This window comes from Pezoporus occidentalis, unplaced genomic scaffold (assembly GCF_034315485.1).
Source record: "Pezoporus occidentalis ecotype Australia unplaced genomic scaffold, CSIRO_AGI_Poc_V1 ctg55, whole genome shotgun sequence".
Lineage (NCBI taxonomy): Eukaryota > Metazoa > Chordata > Aves > Psittaciformes > Psittacidae > Pezoporus > Pezoporus occidentalis.
The window spans coordinates 3,161,202-3,182,608 of NW_026915888.1; the positions used below are offsets into that span (position 1 = coordinate 3,161,202).

Sequence of the window (21,407 nt, forward strand, 5' to 3'; positions counted from 1 at the left end):
AGGAAGAGGCAGGATGCCGAGCTGATCGGGTACTGTTGCACAAGCAAGTTTTGCACGGTGTGTTCACACTCAGTGGCTAGACCAGAGCAGAACCCTTCCAAGGCTTCCCAAGGCTACCAACACAGGCAATATTTTAGTGCCCAGATTTAATGGATTTGCTACTCTAGAGATGTTAAAGCAATTTTTCAGTTAGTTCTGGTATCAAATGCCTTCCCTATCTGCGTAGCCAGATGTGGCAAAATGTGCAGACACATCCTGTGAGCATTGGCCAGAAGGAAATGATGCAACGTGGTGTGGTTTGAGAGATGTGAGTGTGGTTTTTAGTGAAGCCTGCGTGTCTCAGGTGTTGTTTCTGTGTGTTACGAGTCAGTCAAAATAACATGGGGTTTTATTATTTAACTAAAATACAAGAAAGCTTCTCACTCCTTGTTAAACAACATCTGTATCTCAGATGCCACATGTGGCTGCATTTGGTAAAGGAGTTTTCATGCTTGGTGACTTCAAATATTTGGGCAATTTAAAACTGGGTTTGTTTGCCTTTCAGTAACAGCAGTATTACCTTAATGCTTCAAGGACAGAACCTGACTCATTCTTGTCCCTTTCAAAGGACATTGGCAGGAGTTGTCTGGGGAAACACAGGTGGTCTCAAGCAGGAGAGCATTTGCTTGTCCTGTTGCTGACTGCTTTGCAAATGTAACTTGTAGGGGAGGACCTTAGTGCCCTGATGCCACAGCTACCACTAGGTGACTCAGGAAGATGATGCAGCAGGTCTGATTGTTGCAGATTCAATTTCTGTGTCTCTTGCTTTGCTTTATTGTTTAGGGAGATTTCATAGCATAGATAATGCATGCCTTTGCCAAAGTCCTTCAAAGTTATTCCTGGAATGAGTGAGACGGAAGGCAGAGGGGGGAAGAAGGGGAGCAGCTTCCCTTTCTAGTGTTTGGTATTACTCTGCTTTGCTGTCTTTTGCAGAGGTGGTCCAGCTGAGCCTGCCAGAGGACCAGAAGGTCAGCGTTACCACCATCACCGTTGGGCTGAGCACCGTTCTGACGTGCAGCATCCGTGGGGCGCTGCGGCCTCCCATCATCTGGAAGCGCAACGGCGTCATCCTCAACTTCCTCGACTTGGAGGACATCAATGTAAGTCCTGGATTGCTCTTGCCATTTTCTTTTTAGGGCATTGACTACGACCTCGTTTAACAGATGATAGTTTTAAGGGCACAAGTTTTATCTTGTTATTATTATGGTAAACTGGAAGCTGGTGTGATATTTTGTTTTTACATGAAGATGTCTGAGGAATAAAACCAAAACAACACATATGCAGCTTGAGAGCAGGGGTACTTGGAATATGTTATTATGAAATTAAAACTTAGTACCGCAATAACCCAGCACTTAAATAGCATCTTGTTGCTTATTCAGTTTGGTGCAACCTGTGGTCCACAGGCAGCAGCCTTGGAAAGCCAGGGGAAAGCAGCTCCACAGACCATTAACTCCTGAGAGATCTCTTTCCTAGTGCAAAGAAACAGGTTCACCAAGAGCATGAACAACAATACATTTATCATTGGCAGTGAAAACTCTCTGTGCCTAAATCAATTGATGTTTTTATCTCTGTTCCTCCTGTTTCATTTGCCTTTCAGCCAATTCTCATCTCTTAACCCTTGGTTACTATTTCTGATGAGCAGTTTACAATATGGGTTACTCAGCAGGGTCTGGCATTGCCCTCACAGGAAGGAAGACGAATCTGGTTTAATTCACACTGCTGGTCTGATGTGCGAGTCATAGTTGGTAGTAAAGACAGGACCTGACTAATGGTATAAACTTGCTCATTTATTTAATAACGTTTAATTATGGAGAGAGTGGGAAGTAGTGTACAAATATACGGTCTGTATTTCATTTCTCTTTGCATTACAGGACACAGTAAATCAGGTTTTATTTTAATTGCAATACAGCAAGAGTTGATTTATATTTTTGTTCAGCTCGTGTTAATTTGATAACTACTCAGTTCAGAGTTGTTACGGTCAATACTGTAGCTCCCTAAATTGTTGTGTATCCAGGATTGCTGAAATGTGAAAAACCTTTGGTTTATTCTTCTGCATTAAGTTGGGGCTGTTCAGCCTGGAGAAGAGAAGCTGCGTGGAGATCTCATAGCAGCCTTCCAGTATCTGAAGGGGGCCTATAGGGATGCTGGGGAGGGACTCTTCATTAGGGACTGGAGTGACAGGACAAGGGGTAACGGGTTAAAACTTAAACAGGGGAAGTTTAGATTGGATCTAAGGAGGAAATTCTTTCCTGTGAGGGTGGTGAGGCACTGGAATGGGTTGCCCAGGGAGGTTGTGAATGCTCCATCCCTGGCAGTGTTCAAGACCAGGTTGGACGAGGCCTTGGGTGCCATGGTTTAGTGTGAGGTGTCCCTGCCCATGGCAGGGGGGTTGGAACTGAATGATCTTCAGGTCCTTTCCAACCCTAACTATTCTATGATTCGATTAATACAGGAAAATTACAGCGCACAGGACAGAAATATACACTGCAGCTTGGTGCTTTATTTGTTGACTCTAACGCGAGAATGATGTACACTATGTGTAGGTGATTATTGTGTCCCCAAACTCAGTAATTAGAACCATCTAAACACTCTTTTCTTCTCCTCAAAGCAAGTATTACCCTTTCACAATGCATTTCTTGTCTCCGTTTGGAGCATGACATTGAAATGCAAGATGGAACCAGTGCAGGATTGGCACAGAATTACACAGGAACCTCATGAGAATGTGCAGGATTGTACAGCCAGCCCAAAGCCGGTGTCCCTGACCACATTTCTTACAGATATCAGTCAATGCCAGGGTTAGAAAATGACCTTTGGGTAACTGGCACTAAAAATACATAGCAAACTGTCAAGTTGCCATGCACCAAGTCAGGCGCTCCCCGCTGTAGTCAGAGCGTGGCACAGGGAGCCATGCACGCATTGAACTGCCCATAAAACTGTTTGAATATTCCTCGGAACAGATCTATTCCTTGAGACAGATTTAGTTTAGTAAGATTACACATCCTGCCAATGTGCTTACTGTAATCTGCAGCGAGCAAATTCAGCAGCTTTGCGAGATCAGAGTCCAAAAAACGCCTTTTCTTTTGGCAGTGATATTCACTAGATAGAGCTGAGACATTGTGGCTTCAGGGTCAGTTTGTTGGGCTCATGACTGAGCTGGGGTTAGAAGGGAGGACTGTTGTTCTTATTTCCACACACTCTGGAGGCTCAAGAGTGGTCTCAGAATTCTTTGGCCAAGAATAATGAAAACTCTCTGATTTATGTTACCTTCATGAAATTTTGGTTATGATCACATTAACCTTACAAGATTTAAGTTCGTGTGTGAACTGAACACAAAAGGACAGTCCAGGAATTGAAGTAAAAACACATCCTTGATAGGTAGGTAGGTAGATAGATAGATAGCAAGCACATGGCTCTGAAGCTTAATTTGCAACTCCTCCTATCTGAAATAGAATTCTGAGTACGTTTTCATGCTGAAATGCCAGTTCCTCCCTAACTTAAGGCTGGCCCAAGTGGATTTCTGGATTACTTGCAAGTAGTTCTCTTTCTCGTTGGTTATTAAATGTTAAGAGGAAGGGTTATGTCTTTGCACATAAACTGACTGGTTCCTGAATGATTCAACACCCCCTAGGACAGTGCTAGGCAAGAGCAGGGTAAAAAAAACACTTTTTGATCTGTTTGATCTAGTGTATCACTGGGAAACTATATCAAAGGAGACCTGAGATTCTTACAGGGGGGAAAAACAGGATTTATGCCTCAGTTTTAATGTTTCACATGACAAGGTGACAGAGGTCATAAACTGACATGTAACACCTCTACAAGCAAGCATCACATCTTTTTAATCTAATAAACACCTCCACGTTTTTTTCAGCTTTAATGAAACTATAAGGGGTTTTGTATTCTGTACATGTAACTGCTGTCTGTGTTCTGGCCTGGCTACTTGAGGTGCCACAATTTGGGGATTAGCATCTTTTGTTTTCCCTCTTCCACTGTGGGCAAGCTGTAGGACTCTTGAGCTCAGGTCTGTCCCATGTTTGGCTATCGAGGGTGGGCACCTGCATACCTGAAGCACTTTGTAGCAGGGATGAAGAGATGCTCCTTCAACTGGTAAATCCCGTCTTTATAATCACAAGTTCTATGTCCTGTGCTCATGGAATATAGAATCATAGAATGGGTAGTGTTGGAAAGGACTTTAACATGAGCTATGTTCACCTGCAGCATGAACACACTTGTATTTGGGGGTTGATACTTGGTGTAGCCTGGAAGTGGCATCAATGTTCACTTTGAGGTTTGTAATGTGAAAACACATGCACCCGTGGATGCTCGACAGCTTGGGCCAAGGTAGGTGGCAGCAGGCAGTTCACAGCTTCAGCCTTCCATGGGTACACAAACTCACATGAAACAATAATCTATTTAAAGGCACTGACAGCAGGAAAGTGAAGGCACTGTGCTTCTTAATATACGTGAAGTCAGTTAATTAAATTACTTCAGTTTTCTTTTAGTCAAGCAGAAACTCAATTGCATTCCTGCTTTTCACAATCAGGTAAGCAATTTGGCTAATTGGAAGTGCAACAGGAGATTAATTGTACCTTTTTAACTTCAAGAAAGTCCCCCCTGCTCCTGGCGCAATGGTAATCATGAACAAACCCACAGGATATGCAACACTTGGAGAAATCCCGGTATTATATTTCAATTAAACTCTTTCTCTTCTAAATGCTAATTCAAGAAATGAGGTGAAAACAAAAGCTGGAAAAAAAACAGAATTCTTCCAGCAGCACAGGGGAGGCACCACTGACAAACCCTTTGTGGCTTTGTTTTCCCCGGATTCATGACCGGTGTGGCAGGAGAAGGTTGGTGTCTGTGTTCCACATTAACACTGGAAGTGGCAGTCAACAAAAACCTAGATACAGGACAAGGGGTTAAAACTGAAACAGGGGAAGTTTAGATTGGATATAAGGAGGAAATTCTTTCCTGTGAGGGTGGTGAGGCACTGGAATGGGTTGCCCAGGGAGGTTGTGAATGCTCCATCCCTGGCAGTGTTCAAGGCCAGGTTGGATGAAGCCTTGGGTGCCATGGTTTAGTGTGAGGTGTCCCTGCCCACGGCAGGGGGGTTGGAACTGGATGATCTTCAGGTCCGTTCCAATCCTAACTATTCTATGATTCTATGATCTTAGTTTTGGGCAGACCTGCAGGGTTGAAGACGATGATAAAGCCTGGTTGTTTAAGTGTGTTCCTTAAATCACTTTTATGTGGTGTCTTGATTGGCAACAAAATATTAATACTTTTTTATTGCTTTCTTAATCAGAGGCTTTCACAAGCAACACAGTCATAATTTGTCCTGTCCTGTCTCTGAAGAGCTCTGTTAATGAGTTGTCACATAGCTATCGCAGAGGAACCATCTTAATGGTACATGTAATTAAATAGTTTTTCTTGCAAATATTTAAGATTGCTTTTAGCATCAAAATATTATTTAGCCATAAATTATCCGTGCATATTATTTATCCATTAGAAGTCCCTTTGCAGCTGTAGCTGAAAAAAAATCACATCAACTTTTCTCATGCAGAAAATAACTATAATGTATCTGGAACCGGTAAGATTGTGCTAGCTACAAATTAATTTCTGACTCCAAATGGTGAAGTGGTTAAAATGTGTCAACTTTCCCAATAACACACATTCCACGTTTGCCCCCTAGGAATGAGAAACATGTTTTCCCAAATACATAGTTATGAAAGCATTCCTCAACTTGAGAATGTAGTAAAGCCCTTGTGGAGTTAAAGGTATTTATATGGTATTTGTAGGAGATTTTTTACATGATTTGATATTATCTCCAGAGAAATAAATGTAAATTTATTAAAAGCATAAACAAAAGTTACTCCTTCGGAAGCATGGTAAAAGCATTCACAAACCACAGAGGGAATACTGCTATAAGAAAACAAATCGCCTGGTCCTAAGTAGATGGTGGAGTAGAAAGCTTCTCCTTCCTCAAAAGCTCATATTTGTGGAGGAAGATGTTGCTCTAGGGTGGTTTGGTTTCCCTTGTGTTTTTGAGAGGTACACAGGGCTCATGCCTCGGGATTGCCTTGAGAAACCTGGGATGTCAGCTGCAACTCTCCCAGAGATGAACTGCAGTACCTGGTCTGAGTGTTAGAGCAGAAAAGCAGGACTATGGATGCGGTGTGAATCTTCTAAATATGATCAAGAAGAAAGGAGTCTGCCCATCTGCAGTTAAGTATTAAAGTAGCTAGATGGAGACACTTAAAAGAATGCAATTGGGAATGAGATGAATTAGGACTCTGAAATGACTTGTACTCTCCTGCACCTGCTCTGACTGTTGTAACTGATAATTGAATGAGAGACCAAAATCCATGAATCCCACTTCTCTCTCTCTCTATTGCAGGGAGAAAGCTGGAGTTTATGAACAGAATTTCCTCCCAAGATTGGTACTTCCATGTTCCGTGGTCTTTGCTTTCTCTGACATGTCTTGCAGATCCAGTTAACAGACACATGTCACTAAATCCCTGGTATACCAATTCCTCCCTTCCAGCGGCTCCAGGCGGAAAACCTACCATTGGTTTTCCTTGTTGTATCATCCCTCGAGTTTCTCGGGATAGAAAAGTCCTCCCTTTTTATCTATGTTATAGTTGCACACGTCTCTAAAAAGTACATTTCCGTGTGTTTTTCAGCCCAAAACTTTTTCATCTCACCAGCAGTCTTCTGGAGCGCTAAATTCTTTGAGCGGAAAAGCAAGGGAAGATAAATGAACAGCCCATCAGGCTGCGTTTGCAAGAGTTTCCTGGCACTTGCTTAAGGCAGAAATCTCCTCCATGTAAATTACTGAAGTGATAGCATGTGTAAACCCAAGAACAAATAACATTAATGAAGCGTAAGTTTCCAGCTTGTGTCTGGAAATGAATTATTAAAAGCAGCCAAGAAAGTGATTTAAGAGCCCATGACTAAATTATTTTATTTTTTATTATTTTTATATGACTCACTCATGAGTCTGTTGTGAAAAAAAAACAAAACAACATCAGAGGCATTTGATTAGTGAGGAGAAATCATTCGCAAAGCGATAGCCATTGTTGTAGATTTTGCATCATAATAATTCATTAAACGCTTGGGTACCTTTTGTTTTAAAACCCTGTAAACATTATCAGAGAGTGATTTCTGGGGCTCTGAGGATCAGGCTAGCTGCTTTAACATCAGCTGGTTAATACAGCTTCATTGCTGTGCTGGTTCCTATGAAATCGTTAGAGGGGTTTATTTTGTCTACAGGAAAACCAGTGACACCAGCCAGTCCCAGTGCTGGGACTGGTTTTGTCAGTGGGCACCAACAGGCTCCCAGCTCCCTTGGGCTTGTTGGAAAGGGCTGAAAGGGAGGGGTTTAGAAGTAAAGTGAATTATTTGTGTTGGAAGGGACCTCAAAGCTCCTCCAGCTCCAACCCCTGCCACGGGCAGGGACCCCTTCCACTAGAGCAGCTTGCTCCAAGCCCCTGTGTCCAACCTGGCCTTGAGCACTGCCAGGGATGGGGCAGCCACAGCTTCTCTGGGCACCCTGTGCCAGCGCCTCAGCACCCTCACAGGGAAGAGCTTCTGCCTAAGAGCTCATCTCAGTCTCCCCTCGGGCAGGTTAAAGCCATTCCCCTTGGCCTGTCCCTACAGGCCCTTGCCCACAGCCCCTCTCCAGGTTTCTTGTCAGCCCCTTTATATTGGAAGACTGCTCTGAGGTCTCCCCTGAGATCATGATGCTGATAATATTTATTTATAAGGAAGTCCCAACAACTGGTGAGTTTCTCCTAAGAAGCCACCCGGGAGCCCCATTCCCTCTGTCGTTATTTCTGTGATGAACACTTTTAAACCAGGATGGTGAGGGGGTTTCAACCATTTTCAGGACTCACCCCAACATTTGGTAGGAGCATTCAGTATCTAAATGAGGTGGTTTAAGTCAGGTTTAAAATCTCATGTGCGGGGCCGTGGCACATGCTCTTCTGCAGCGTGATTTGTGCCAGTGTTTGCTGACAGATGGGGAGATTGTCTGGTTTCGTGTCACTGGAGGTTGTTTTTCTGTTCCTTCTTCCTATTTATAGCTGTAGGACAAGTATTTTTTTTCCTCAAGTAACTGGAAGTTATCCTACAAAATAATCTGAAAGTGCCTTATGTTAATTCCTCCTCAGACTTCCTGGAAAACAAGAAACTTTGCCAAAAAATGTGAAGGATTCTAAATATGTTTCTGTTCTGTGTTGGAGCAACCTCAAGACATGTTAAAACGCTCCATGAAAAAGCATCTGAAAGAGGCAAAAAAAGGCAGTTGGTGCCTCGCACCCTCCATCAGCCCTGGGTTAATGCGGGCTCCCTCTGTGCCGGCTGCCTTCCTGGGTGTCAGGGCAGGAGATTTGTGCCGTTCCAATCACATCTTGGGTTTCACTCGAGACAGAACGTGAAGCGAGATGTACAAGCAATATGCAATGTTTTACACATTTGGAAGCGCGGGCTCTGCGAGCCGCGGCAGATTGCATGGCCAGGGAATGCATTAGGAGGGAGGGATGGGATAAATAAATATGAAAAACCTTCTGTTTGGAGAGATCGATGCTTTGGGTAATCAGTAGTGATGGAAAGGAAACACAATACCAGAAAACCCACCTATCCATTTGCTGGCATCTGCTTTTCTGTCTGAAAATGACTGTGTGCAGAAGCAGCGTTTTCTTGTTATTATTTTTCAGCTTCCTGGGTTGTTATCAACTTAAAATGCAGCGTGGGGCAAGGTTTTAATCTGGGAAAGTTTAAACACATTCTGAGGTCACTTAATCAGCGCTTCATTTGAAGGGGAACTGCAAGACATAAAGGCAGCTCAGGAAGGACAGGGAGCTTTTGATTCAAACAAGGGAGAGAAAACAAGAGACAAACTGCTGGAGAAGTCGATTTATCATCTGCCACCAGTCGACCTTATCAATCAGGAGAAATTATAGGCATAGCTTGCTGAGTCATTTTTTTCTTTACCCCAGAACATGTAATGTTATCTTATAATGAATTTCATAAAATAGAGGTGATGAACACTCTGTTCTTATCTGGCCCCTTTGAAGCAAAACTCATCAGTGGGGGGGGTTAGAATAGTTTCTGCCTGTGTTTTCATCACCTCTGCTGCTGCTTCTTCTTCACAAGGAAATTTCACCTTCGGTGGTAAATGAGGAAAGATGTGTCTCAGAAGTGTCTTATTTGCCTTTCTCCTGGTTGCCTATCCTTTGTCTGGGATGATACATAAAAATGTCTCTCCAGTTCACTGCTGGGGTAGGAGTAGGGCAGCCCCAGCCCCAGGAGTTCTGCAAGGCTAGCTGAGATGCCTGGTCAGCCCTCAGAGTACTCTGCTTTAAAGGTGGGAGAGTTTTAGGGAGAGAAAGAACCATGTTCCATCAGTTTTATAGATGTTTCTGGTTCCCTCTGACTGCTTTCAGGCTCATGGCGAGATGGAAACCTTGCTTTGCAAGCAAAAGCCATCCAGAAAAATCAAAGCACTTGAAATGCTCCCTCTGCCTTTTCCCAGAGTGAATTCTTCCCATTCCCTCTGCCCACCCCTGCGAGTTCTCCCAGCAGGTTTATGTATGCGTGTTTGGGGGGATGGAGGGATGGAGCTCAGAACCTGAGCCTCTAAAAATGTTTGTGCAAATAGCTTCCATTTGGCTGATAGCCATATTTGAGAGGCAAGAAGCCCTCATTGACCCGCAGTTCCTTCTCAGCTTGATCAAGCTGTGTGTGTGCAGCATGATGGTGTTAGACGCCGTCGAGGACCGCTCCCCAGCAAACCAAGCCAGCTGCTGAGCACGCTGTGTTAACTTACTACAGTGATGCACCCCAGGAGCTCCCCCAGGCAGTGCAGTGTTGGAGGGCTGTGGGAAGTGGCTTCTGTTGCGCTGCGGGACTCCTGCCTGGGGTGAGTGTGACACAGAGAGTTAGAGGCTATTAAAGAGTCAGACTCATCATTTGCTAACGCTCTAGGGCTTGGGTTTTTACAAATACACCCTTGTAAAATACACAGAAAGCACTTGTGCATAAGAATGCATGCATATATATATAAAATAGAACTGTGAAATCCTAATGTACTAATTATATCCACAGGGAAAGACAAGGAGAAGCCATGAGCTGCAATAAACACACAGAAAAAGTCACTAATTTGTTAGAGAATTCAGCATTCTTTTTGTAGCAACAGCAGTTTCAGTATTGAACCTGCATGTCATAATCCCTTTTTCCTTCCCACGTCTAGTACTGGTCATTCTTAATAACATTGTAGTCTCATCCGTGTGTGCACAAGTTATACAGGGCAGGTAAATTCCTTCTATGCCCGACATAAATGGCATGGTGTTAACCCAAACTGTCTTTGATAACCTTCTTTATGTGCTAGAAGTCAGAAAATAGTTTCTAAAAGTCATAAATGATGCTTTTACCAATATAAACTTCTCTTTACAATAAAAGTGTGTTTGGAGAGGGAGAGAATAATACCACAGGCTTGCATCAGTTTGTTTTTGCAAAGGTCTTATATTAATACATTTGTATGCATTGGGAAAAGCAGATCGTCCATAAAAAGACAATTACAGAGCACAGAGCAAGCATTCATATTATTTTTCCGAGATATCTTCAAGGAAGCAGCATACCTAAACCAGACGATTTTATTGTCCTGTTTTTCCACACCACCTTGTAAATCATTCCATAAAAGTAGCCATCCTGCTTTTATTGCTCTAAACTCCATTTGATTTGCTTTGGGGTTAACTTTTAAACTCTGTTATGCAGTCGCCTCCACTGCAGGCTTTTTCTGTCTCTCATGCAAATATCACTTGACCAGGGTTGATGTGTTTTCTGTTTGCAGTTATTCATGCATCTTTACTTTCCATCAGGAAAGATGTAGCAGACCAGCAAACAGGCAAATGCTTGAAATGGGAATTTTTGAGTAATACTTGAAATAATATATGGGGTAGCATAACCAGTTTATCCCATAGTGTAGATGCTAAATCTGCCCGACACCCAAGTGGCAGTAATATCTCAGATACTTTTGGGTATAGAGTTTGAATTCCAGGATCATCTGTGCATTTATTCTTCATAATTGTTCATACATTAATTCATCCTTTCATATACTGTACATAGATAATTGCTTATACATGTTCATACGCTGGGGCAGCACATGCTTCCAGGTAGCAGATAGCACCAGCAGGGAGGTGATGTCTGTGTCCTCTCAGGTTAAGGTCTGTGCTTTGGGAAGGGGTGCTGTCCTGCCTGTAAACTCTGTATTTCTCAGAGCTGCCTCTCAGTCTGCCTTGTATAAAATCCAGCCCAATGGAAATGGGATAATAAAGTCCTTGGTTTTTCACAGGCAAAACTACTCTTCAACACTCACACTGTTGCACTGGGTTCACGCCACCCTGATTCCAAGTTGAATTTTCCCGTACTTCTGCAGTGAAATACTGCAAAGTTTAGTTTAAAATGCTTCACACGGGGAGCTAATTAAAGAAAACCCATTCTTTAAGCACATGAACTGCTTCTAAAATGAATCCTTCTGGTTTCACATGGGAGTACAAGCATCCTGGAGCTGCAGAAGACTGAATGGTAACGGAGTTAACGAGAGAAGCCGCTTCATACACCCATCAGTGCTGTGGTTCTGTTAACTATAATCTGAAATGAATTCCAGAGCAGGGCACTTGTACAACATATTCAAGTGCTAAAAACCGCTTTAATAACTCATATTCTTCCCATCTGTAAGTAAAAATTGTAGTAATGCAAGAGCAGATCTAGGAAGATGAAGGGGATAAAGGAAGATACTTGTCAAGCAGTTGCAGATCAAACCAGGTTTCTCTGAGAAAATGCTCTTTGTCTGCTTCCTTGTCTCCTGCCTAGGATATTGTCTGAGATAAGTGACAGTTTCAGTTCTTTCTCATCACGTCTCAAGGTTACAATGCATTTTCTAAGAACAGGCATAGATAAAGGAAACTTCAACCCACCCAGAAGTTAGCATTTTATGCATCTAAGGCTAAAGGGTAGATACTAAATTCCTCCATAAATTAAACAGCTGGAGATTGCCACCTTTTTTATGTGCAAAGAACACCTTGTTAGCAGCCAGCACAGAAGTTCATGTTCTCAGATGGGTTGTTTTGCCTTACTCTTAAATTGCCGTTCTCTTTCTCCCTGCATGTTGATTTATGAACTTTATGACTTGCTGTTCAAAACTCAAGCTGTGCTCCCAAGCCATGGTGCTATCAAAACCACTGAAGAGGTTTGGTGTGTCGTGTCCCTTCACGTGGTGGTTATGATGTTTTTCCTAAGTACTGAGGCACCTTTCCTGTCTTTCTTTCCATACAGGACTTCGGAGAAGACGATTCCCTCTACATCACCAAGGTAACAACTATTCACATGGGCAATTACACCTGTCATGCCTACGGCTATGAGGAGCTGTATCAGACCCACATCCTTCAGGTGAATGGTTAGTAAATGGCATGTATGACAATCCATGAAATGTTCCCGTAAGCGAAGGTGCGCGTTAACCTCATGCACACAGAGGCGTGAAAAGCCGCGCTGTTGTGTGTGCACGAGCATGAACCTAGCTCGGGCTCTGCTCACTCCTGAAACCACACTGGCAATCAACAGGATAGGTACCAAGGGAGGAACGTGTATAATTACCTGGGCTTCAGTCCTAACAGTTAAACAAGCTGTCAATAGAGTCATAGAGCTAAGAGCAGCGTTTCAAAGCATCTCTTAGACTAATTACTACTTCTGCCAGCAGAAGGGTTGCTTCAGTAATTTCTTCTTCCAGAAAATCATTTCTGTTGCAGGAAGGAGCCCAGGATATTGAAATAAATACTGCACAGTGTTTCCAAAATGAGCTAACTCTCAGCTCTGTATCAGATTATTACCTGGTTGTAGTCTGCTTGGTTCACTAAGAGCTGTGTACACTGGCTAAGGATATATTCCACAGGGTTGCAAAATGAGGGCAGACCCTTTGCAGGTGAGAGAATCACACAGGCCATATTCCAGCTTTCTGGTTCACCTCCATTCCCTGGACCACATTTGTACTTGGTAGAACTTATATTCAGGCATTCCCTATCTTTCTTCTGGCCTCAAACTCAGACCATTGGATTTAGTTCAATATTACATTAGCTTCAGCCAGCATTTCATTGAGGGACCAGCCAGTGCAATATCCACCTCTCCAGCAGCAAAATCATGTCCAACTTTAACCTGGGTTTATATGTGCTAATATGACCAGCAGTATCTGCAGAATCGGAGACAGTGTAACCTGTTGTTCACCATGGGTAGATTTTGATGTACTCTGCTTTGAAAGTATTTAGTTTACAAGGAAATCCGGTAACTTTATCCCAGAGGATATATTCTAAAGGAAATTTAGTATTTAGTTCTTTCTCTAGATGTGCACAGTCATCTACAAAGGAGAGCTTACAGTTGGGAAGTGCAGATAGCTACACACAGGTTAATAGAGAGAAGCTGACAGTAAAAGGATGTTTATGCGCTGTAAGAAGTGCTATAGTGGACGTGGGGTTTAGGTTTGGCTGCAGCTCAGCTCTTCGGGATGTGTGTAAATGCTCCCCACTCCCAGGGAGTACCTGGAGGAGAGCATGAAGCATCCGGTTGATTTGAGTGAAAACTGACTTAATGTTTCTACAGAATAACTTGTCATCTTTCGAGACAGTAAAGTGTAAATTCTCAGCAATGTGGATAACTAGATTGTGCGTGCTGCAGCTGGGAAAATGGGTTTCCTTCCTCAGAGTGCTCTTTGTTTGATGAATGGCAGTTGAAAGAAAAGCAAGCTAACAAGTTAATCCTGTGTATATTATGTGATATGTTATGAGCTCTGAATGGAGTTTGGTTGGCATACAACAATATAGACTTTATCATCACTGAGAATATAAGGCCCAAAGGCTTTGGAACTAAAGCCAGAATGAGAGGAAAGCTAGATGGAGTGTGGGGAGGGGTTGCTTCCTTTCATCTTTATGCCTGCCACTTAGCTTTAACTTGTTGAAAGATCCTATTTTGTTTTTAAACAGAAGTTACACGCTGCAGCTGCATGTGGTTTTCTTACTAATAGAACAAAAAAAATCCCCACTTTCCATGTTGGCTTTTTTAATGTTTCTATGTAGTCAATAAATACTGCAACAAAATGCCATACATTCTGCTATCAACTCTAGGCAATGCTAGGGGACACTGCAGGATCTAGAAATCTTTGTCCTACAGCATCTGATATTCCCATGTGAGCCATTAGACGTTGCAAAGCTGTGTTCTGCATTTCTTGATGTGACTGGCTGCCCATATCCTTGTATTCTCTCCTTTTCTGCCTGTCGTGGCTTCCTCCAATAGCTGCTGCTGGGACAACAGGTCCAGTGGCAGGACAGTGTTGTGTACCTTCAGCAGCATTGTGGGGTTGGAGCTGGATGAGCTTTAAGGTCTCTTCCAACCCAAACCATTCCATGTTTCTATGAGATTCACTTCATCACAGTAAATTCTGTGGGAAGACAGGCATATCCTTGTGCTCTGCAGGGAAACAGTGTCCTTCTGGATGCTTGCTGCTGTACCTGTGCCACACAACCCTGGCAGTTCTTCCCTTTGTGGTAGCTGGTTCAGGATATCACAAGTAACCCAGGCAGATCCAGATGCTCAGGCAAAGATGAGAATCCTGTTAGGCAGAAAAGGTGAAGACCACCAGATGAATGTCCCGAACCCCTGGCTCACATCTGGGCAAGGAGCATAAAGCACACGTGTGAAATGCAGCCTGCATGGGACATTTGATGTGGCACGTTTGGGATGATCTCATCTATCTTAAGAGTCACAGCAGTGGTAAAATTCAGGTCAGTGTATTTGCACAGCTGGACCTCAATGTCTTTGAAAGGAAAGAATGCCCTGAAAGGCAGCACAAAGTTTAGGAATGAGAAATACATCTTTCATGCTGGTATCTTTGATCAGGAGAAGCCAAGAACAGTGGGAAGATTATGTTCTCTCCTACGCATGGATATTGCTGTATTGCTTGGGAAATGTGTTCAGCATACACTAAGTGTAGGGAGGAAAAGCAATTTATCACTTTCAAGAGAAAAAAAGAGTTGCTGAGGATAAATAATCTCATAAAATTGTAATCAACTATGAAAATTGATAGTTTGCAAATCAAGAGGCTGCTGAGTGTGGGGCATCATTTCCCTTTGTCCTTGCACTCTGGAAAACAGCCACATAAATCAGAATGTTGTATTCTTTGAAAAGGGGTTTAAAAAGCCATTGGATCCTCAGCACAATTGTAAGGGTCCAGTAGGACGCATTACTGCAGTAGCAGAGAGATGTTTTAAACAAGGATGTTTTGTTAATGTGGCTTTTCAAGAGAAAACATATAACGCTGCAAAGTCCTTTCGAATCATAAATGGAAAGATTAAAACATCTCAAGTAAATGATTAATCTGTCAATTATTACTAGGCCCTGGAGTATATAGGTCCTAGAGCAGCAATGTACATCTTTGGGCCTTGGTATTGCCATCTGTGCTCATCCTGTGCTTTATCACCTGAGCTGTTTTATTGTAATGAATTGGTCTGCTCACAAGGTACTACTCAGTATGCAGTAGTAGGCAATCTACCCAATCTCATGCTTGTTTGAATGCCTCTTTTTTTCCCCACTTTGCTTAAGATAATAGCATTTTTATACTGCCCTTGGCTGCAGGCACAGTAATGCTTAGCAATGATATATATTCACCAAGGGAAATAGCAAAGGATAATCCATATATTCCAAAGTCTGGAGCTGAAATTTTTGCAAGTTTAAAGCAAAATGTGCTTACTTGGAATGTATTAATTTGTTTCAAGGACAATAAAAATGCATGCTGCAGTTTGCTGTTATCACAAGGCAGGTTCCACGCAATAATTTGCCTGTGCAATGAATTATGTCAGACAAGGGAAAAGAAATAAAATGTTTAAAAATGGAAGGAGCAGGAAAATGGTAAGGGCAGGAATGGGGATGCAACACATACTTCTGTAGGTGAAAACAAACACTTCCCTCATTAATCACTGGGAAAAACACCTTGCTATAATTTCAAGTTAACCTAATTCTCATGCAGAACATTGATGCAGTCCCTAGGACCCCTGAGCTGCCTTCTGTGCTAGAAGTCTATTGTGTTTTCAGCTCTTCAGGTAAAAGATGAGGATTTCTCACATGCAGGCTAACGTGGTGTGAGGCAAAAAAAACCTTTAGGAAAGCCTAAAGCAAACTTACAAGAAAGTTATCAACCCACACTGGTTTTGAGAGCATTAAATGGGTGGTGTCTGAAATGGGATTTATCTCCTTCAAGAGCTGGTTGGTGAGGAAATTGCTTCGGTGCCTTTGGCCATTTGGGGTATATTAGGGAAGGGTGTGAAGTTGGCTGGGGGATCTCCTTCTTGCCTTGAGCTGGGCAGGCACAGGCAGGCAGCTGTATCTAGATGAGCATTAATGTTCCTCCCAACCCAAACCATTCTATCCTGTGCACATGGCACAGGACCCCATGGGCTTTGTTCCAAGCTGGTTTTCATGCAGGTAGCTGCAAGCTTGGGCACCCAAGTCTGTCTGCAAGAGGCTAGGGCAGGCAAACCTGCAGACAGAGAGGGCCAGGATTGCTTGGGGACTGGAAAAGGCAGGTTGTGCCATCTGGAGAATAGGGAAAGTCCCTGGGGACATTAAGTGCTGTCAGTTGACTTCAGGATTTGGGCATCTGGCCTCCTTGGGTGATTTGTTTTTTCTATGCATTTGCAGGAGACAAACTGCCTCTCATCCGTGAGTCGGAATAAATCACATAGCCTTTCAGAGCGCCTCAATTCCTAAATCATTTCGTTCTAAAAATGTTACTAGTAGCAAGCAAATCATAGGCGAGACAAGCACTGAGTGCAGGACCTTCATAAAACCCTGTCAAAGTGGCCAGAAATTACTATCTTTATCCTGTCTCGCCTGGAGACACTGACTCGGAGAGATTCCAATTAATTTTCCGAGGTGCAGATGGAATGAGAAGCTCCTGACTCATGGCATTATTGCCCTGAATTGCTTGGGCACTGTCTCTTCAATAAACCCAGGGGTGGCTCTGACAGCTGCCAGCCATTTCCAGCAGCACATCGCTTCCTTTGCTCACCTTCCACTTGATCCGGCACCTCCTGAAGTCAGGAGGAGCAGCAACCCTGACAGTAATGGGAGGAGGAGAAGATGAAAAGCCAGTAAATGCTCTTATTTGGAATTTGAAATCTCAGTTTAATAAAGCAAGCTTATATTTTTGGTAACCTCCTGATTAAAAAAGATCTTGGGTGGGTTTACTCGCTGCTCTGTGTCTCATAACACATTTTCTCTTCTTCTCCAGTGAAGGAAATATGAGTCAAGGAAGTAAACCCACACATCTAGTGCAGAGGTGAAGTTTAAAGCCATTCCTTTGCTAAAAGTCCCCTTTTTTCGCCCAGAGGCATTTCCTTTCAGATTACACCTGAGCAATCTCTCACTGTTAAAGCTATAAAACCCAAGTAGACTTGAGGGCTTTCTGTCGTGGCTGATTTCCTTCCAAGCTGACGACTCAGCTCTGGTTAGTACTTGGCAGCTGGCAGGTAAGACAGAAGTAAAATATCTCTCTCTGGTAAGGCCCATAAAAAATAGATGGAAAGTGTATGCTAGTGAATGTAATTATTTAAACTATGCCCATATGGGAATATAGACACATAGCAAGCTGCAAACACAGATTTCATTTTATTCTGAAGCAACTGTTAAGACAATTTAATTTTGCCAGGCCTGGAGCTCGATGATGGACTATATAAAAAGACAGCACCGTGTTAGGTACCTTGAGCCAGTGATCTCCAGTTGAAGTTTGTTATTAACTCATTCAGGTGATCTTAAAGAAACCCCACGATTTTTCCTTAATTCTCCATTAGTTCCTGCAGAGGTTGTTCATTTTCCTTGAGGAAGAAGTCAGGCTCCCACATACCACAGCCGCATTTGACTCTGACAGTGGTTTTACACAGCTGTACATCATTCAACAGTTACATCCAAGTCCCAAAATCTCTTAATATAAAGTTGACCGCTTGGTTATGAAACAGAGCAGTCCATGGCCACCCTTGAAATACCATCAGCCAAATACAGCACATCCTCATGTTTCCTTTTATTAAATCCCTCGAGGTGAAAGGAAGGAGGATTCCACTTGTATTTTTTACTGATATTGCAATATTGCAGTTTCTCCTCAAAAGTAGGCGAGTGAATTGTGAAGAAAGAGTCAATGGGCGATGTGAAGCCTTGTTGATTTGAGCAATGAAGGCAACATGATTGAAAATCAATGAACTTGTCTCAAATGGTAATACAATTAGTAGTTCTGCCAGCCGAGTATATTAAATAGTTCAGAGGGGCCTTCCTGAAACAAGATGAGTCACGCTTTGAAAGCCTCTCAGGAAAAAAGGGAAGTAGTTTATTTGTACAGAATAGCAGGTAGCGAATATACAGGCTATTTCCTGATGGATATTTGATTAAAATGGTGAATAATGCGCTACTTCTAATAGGCAAGAAGTCCGGTTTCTTCTTTACTGGATTCAGTGAAGGCTGGAAATTTATACTTTGATTTTTAAATACATGAGTACTCGCCCTAGGTTTTCATCCAACTTCACTTAATTTTGCTTAGTCCCTTAGTGAAAGAAAGGAAGACAAAGCAAGAACAGTCTAAATACAAAACTCGATATCAGGGTTGCTCCCTGGCATTGGTTTATTATTTCCTATTTTCTGCCCCCCAAGTTGAGCTATAGAAGAATCCTTTCTGTACCCGAATGTTGCTTGTCTCCTGGTGCTTGGATCAGACCTTTTCCTCTCTCGAGCCAGGCAGGGAACGGCACTGGAAGGTGAGTTTAAATTGTCCAATTCCTTGTTTCCCACAGTGCCACCAGTGATTCGCGTGTACCCGGAAACGCAGGCGCAGGAGCCCGGCGTGTCGGCGAGCCTCAGATGTCACGCCGAAGGCATCCCTAATCCCCGAATTACCTGGCTAAAGAACGGCATTGATATCATGCCAAAACTATCCAAACAACTAATGCTTCTAGGTAAGAACGGCGTTCTGATTAATTAAAGTATTGTAGACGGGGATTAAGGAGGGTTATTTTGCACTTTAAACCAGAAGTTCCTGCACCCTCCCTAAGCCGCAGTTGTTGGAAATTGTGTTACAAACCCCCTGTTCTTCCTTTTTATCTTCTTCTCCTGTGAATTTCTTGGGAAACACAGTATTGATTGGTCGGAGCGGTAACAGTGTTCTGTTAACCGGACACGTGCTTGGTTCTCCACTGCCTCGCCTCTTTTGCAGAGCTGTGCAAAGCAGAGGAGGAATGCATTAAATTCTTTATTTGGGTTTATTTGCATTGGAAGCAAGTTAGCTGCGAATCGGGCTGTGGTTCATGCCCACCTCTGCAGAGGGAATTGGCCTCTGGACTCCTATAGGTCCTTGTTCAAACGAGGCTGCAACAGATACAGCAAAAGGCAAAAATACTTACTCTGTATAAGCATATTGAAAGCCTCCTCACATCCCCCTCAGTCTGGCTGTGGTGTGTTGCAGCCCTCAGCCAGTGTTGCCAACACAGATCTCCCTGCATGGCTGGGTGCAATGTCTTAGAATAAGGTCTTAGGCAATGGTCCCACTCCAGAAAGCAAAATGATAGGAGTGGAGAAACCCCTCCCAGACCCAAGTGTTTGGTGATCTGATGAAAAGCAGTTTACAAAACTCTTTAATTTTTCTCCCCTAAAGCCAAAGCATTTCTTTCTTTTTTAACAAGAAGAAATAAATGAAATGCAATTTATCCTTTGCACTTGGGATTCTTCTTTGTTTGTTCCTGGCACAGAGCGTGTATGTGCTAATGGAGAGAAGCAAAACATCAACTGTGATGAGAATCCCCAAAATACCTCTAGTTATGTACAGGGAAACATGTGGTGAAGCCACCCTGTTGTTGCCAGGCGATGGAAGGCAATTAAGAGCAGGAAAAGCAATTAGCAGCAGTGAGGAACAGGGTTTATGGGTGTCTTTCTTACAGCAAACGGGAGTGAACTTCATATCAGTAGCGTGCGATATGAAGACACCGGTGCCTACACCTGCATTGCTAAAAACGAGGTGGGAGTGGATGAGGACATATCATCACTTTTCATAGAAGATTCGGCAAGAAAGACCCGTAAGCTTCACTTTCCATGGATTTATTTCTTTAAAGAGTAGTTAAATGTAATGGTATACATGCAATGTAATGCTTCAGTCTACTGCATGCGGTATGTTGGACTCGTAAGGTAGTGGCAAGTTTGTCTGTGCTTTGATGAGATGATTGTATACCGGTTTGGGAAGGAATCCGCAGGGAAGGTAAAATCTCCTCACCCGGGTTTATGGTGCCTTTTATGTGCCAAAAATGTATGGATATGGTACAGGTAACGTCTTTAATAAAGTAACAGATTTGCACTAGTTTTAGATATCAGAGAATCCCAAACCTAGTATTATGTCAAATTATATGTGGTTTCAGAAAATGAACTTCTTTGATTTCTGCTGTTAAAGCCAATTACGAGGTGAAGTTCTCAGATATTTAGATGCTTGGGAAATGTTCTGTTTGAATTATTGATTTTCCCTGCATTTACGTCACTAACCAACAAAACAGGCTTCCCTCGGTGTGAAATTATCTTCCACTTCCAAGACAAATATTCCCCCAGCCGCTCTGAGCCGCATGTGTCCCGTAGGAGTGTGGCAATGTTATCTTGACCGCACTGTCCCTGCAACACAATTAATGGAGGAGGTGATCAGTTGCCTCAGTGGAAAAGCTCCCAGTGGCCTGATTCTTCCTAATTCTGCTCTCTTAACTACTTGGGAGATTGCTTGGGTTTATGGGGATACTAAAAGGTTAGGTGCAAATGGGATTTTTGCTACTTTTCTGGCTGTTAATGTCGAGCAAGAATTGAAAACGAAGTTAGCCATAAATATGTGCTCTCATGATGAGTCTTTGGAAAATATATTCTATTCCTCATTAAATAGATTTATGTACTCTTGTTAATATTGCTCGTTTTCCCTTGAATACTTGAGCAAGGGAAATTGCAGTATGGTGAGAAATAATTGGATCTATCTAAAACAGAAATTCAAATGCAGGTGTGCTTTCAAAAAGTATTTGAATCCTAAAACAGAACGTAGTTGCATGAAATTCCACAAAGAAAGGCAGCACAGTGTGTAGCTGCCTTAACTGCCAGTCTCAGGCTTCTGAAAGGTGTGATGTTTCCTGATTGAACCTGTACAGAAAACATACATGTACATTACGTTTGAAGGTAACACCTTCTCTTTAGTAAGATCTATGTACAGGCTTCATTTGAGGTAGGATTTTGCCTATGTCAAAGGTTCAAAGTTGTCTCTGGAAGGAGCA

At 42.8% G+C, this 21,407-nt stretch overlaps 1 protein-coding gene across 8 annotated transcripts in view; it reads left to right on the forward strand.

Annotated features, from left to right (window-relative positions):
* FSTL4 (follistatin like 4) overlaps window positions 1–21,407 on the forward strand; it is a 391,441-nt gene that overhangs the window by 354,714 nt on the left and 15,320 nt on the right. For all 8 annotated transcript variants that reach the window (XM_062638106.1, XM_062638103.1, XM_062638109.1 and 5 more), the window contains 4 exons: window positions 973–1,139; window positions 12,373–12,493; window positions 18,915–19,076; window positions 20,055–20,189. In XM_062638106.1, the coding sequence (XP_062494090.1) occupies window positions 973–1,139; window positions 12,373–12,493; window positions 18,915–19,076; window positions 20,055–20,189 (585 nt within the window). The remainder of the gene's footprint in view (window positions 1–972; window positions 1,140–12,372; window positions 12,494–18,914; window positions 19,077–20,054; window positions 20,190–21,407) is intronic.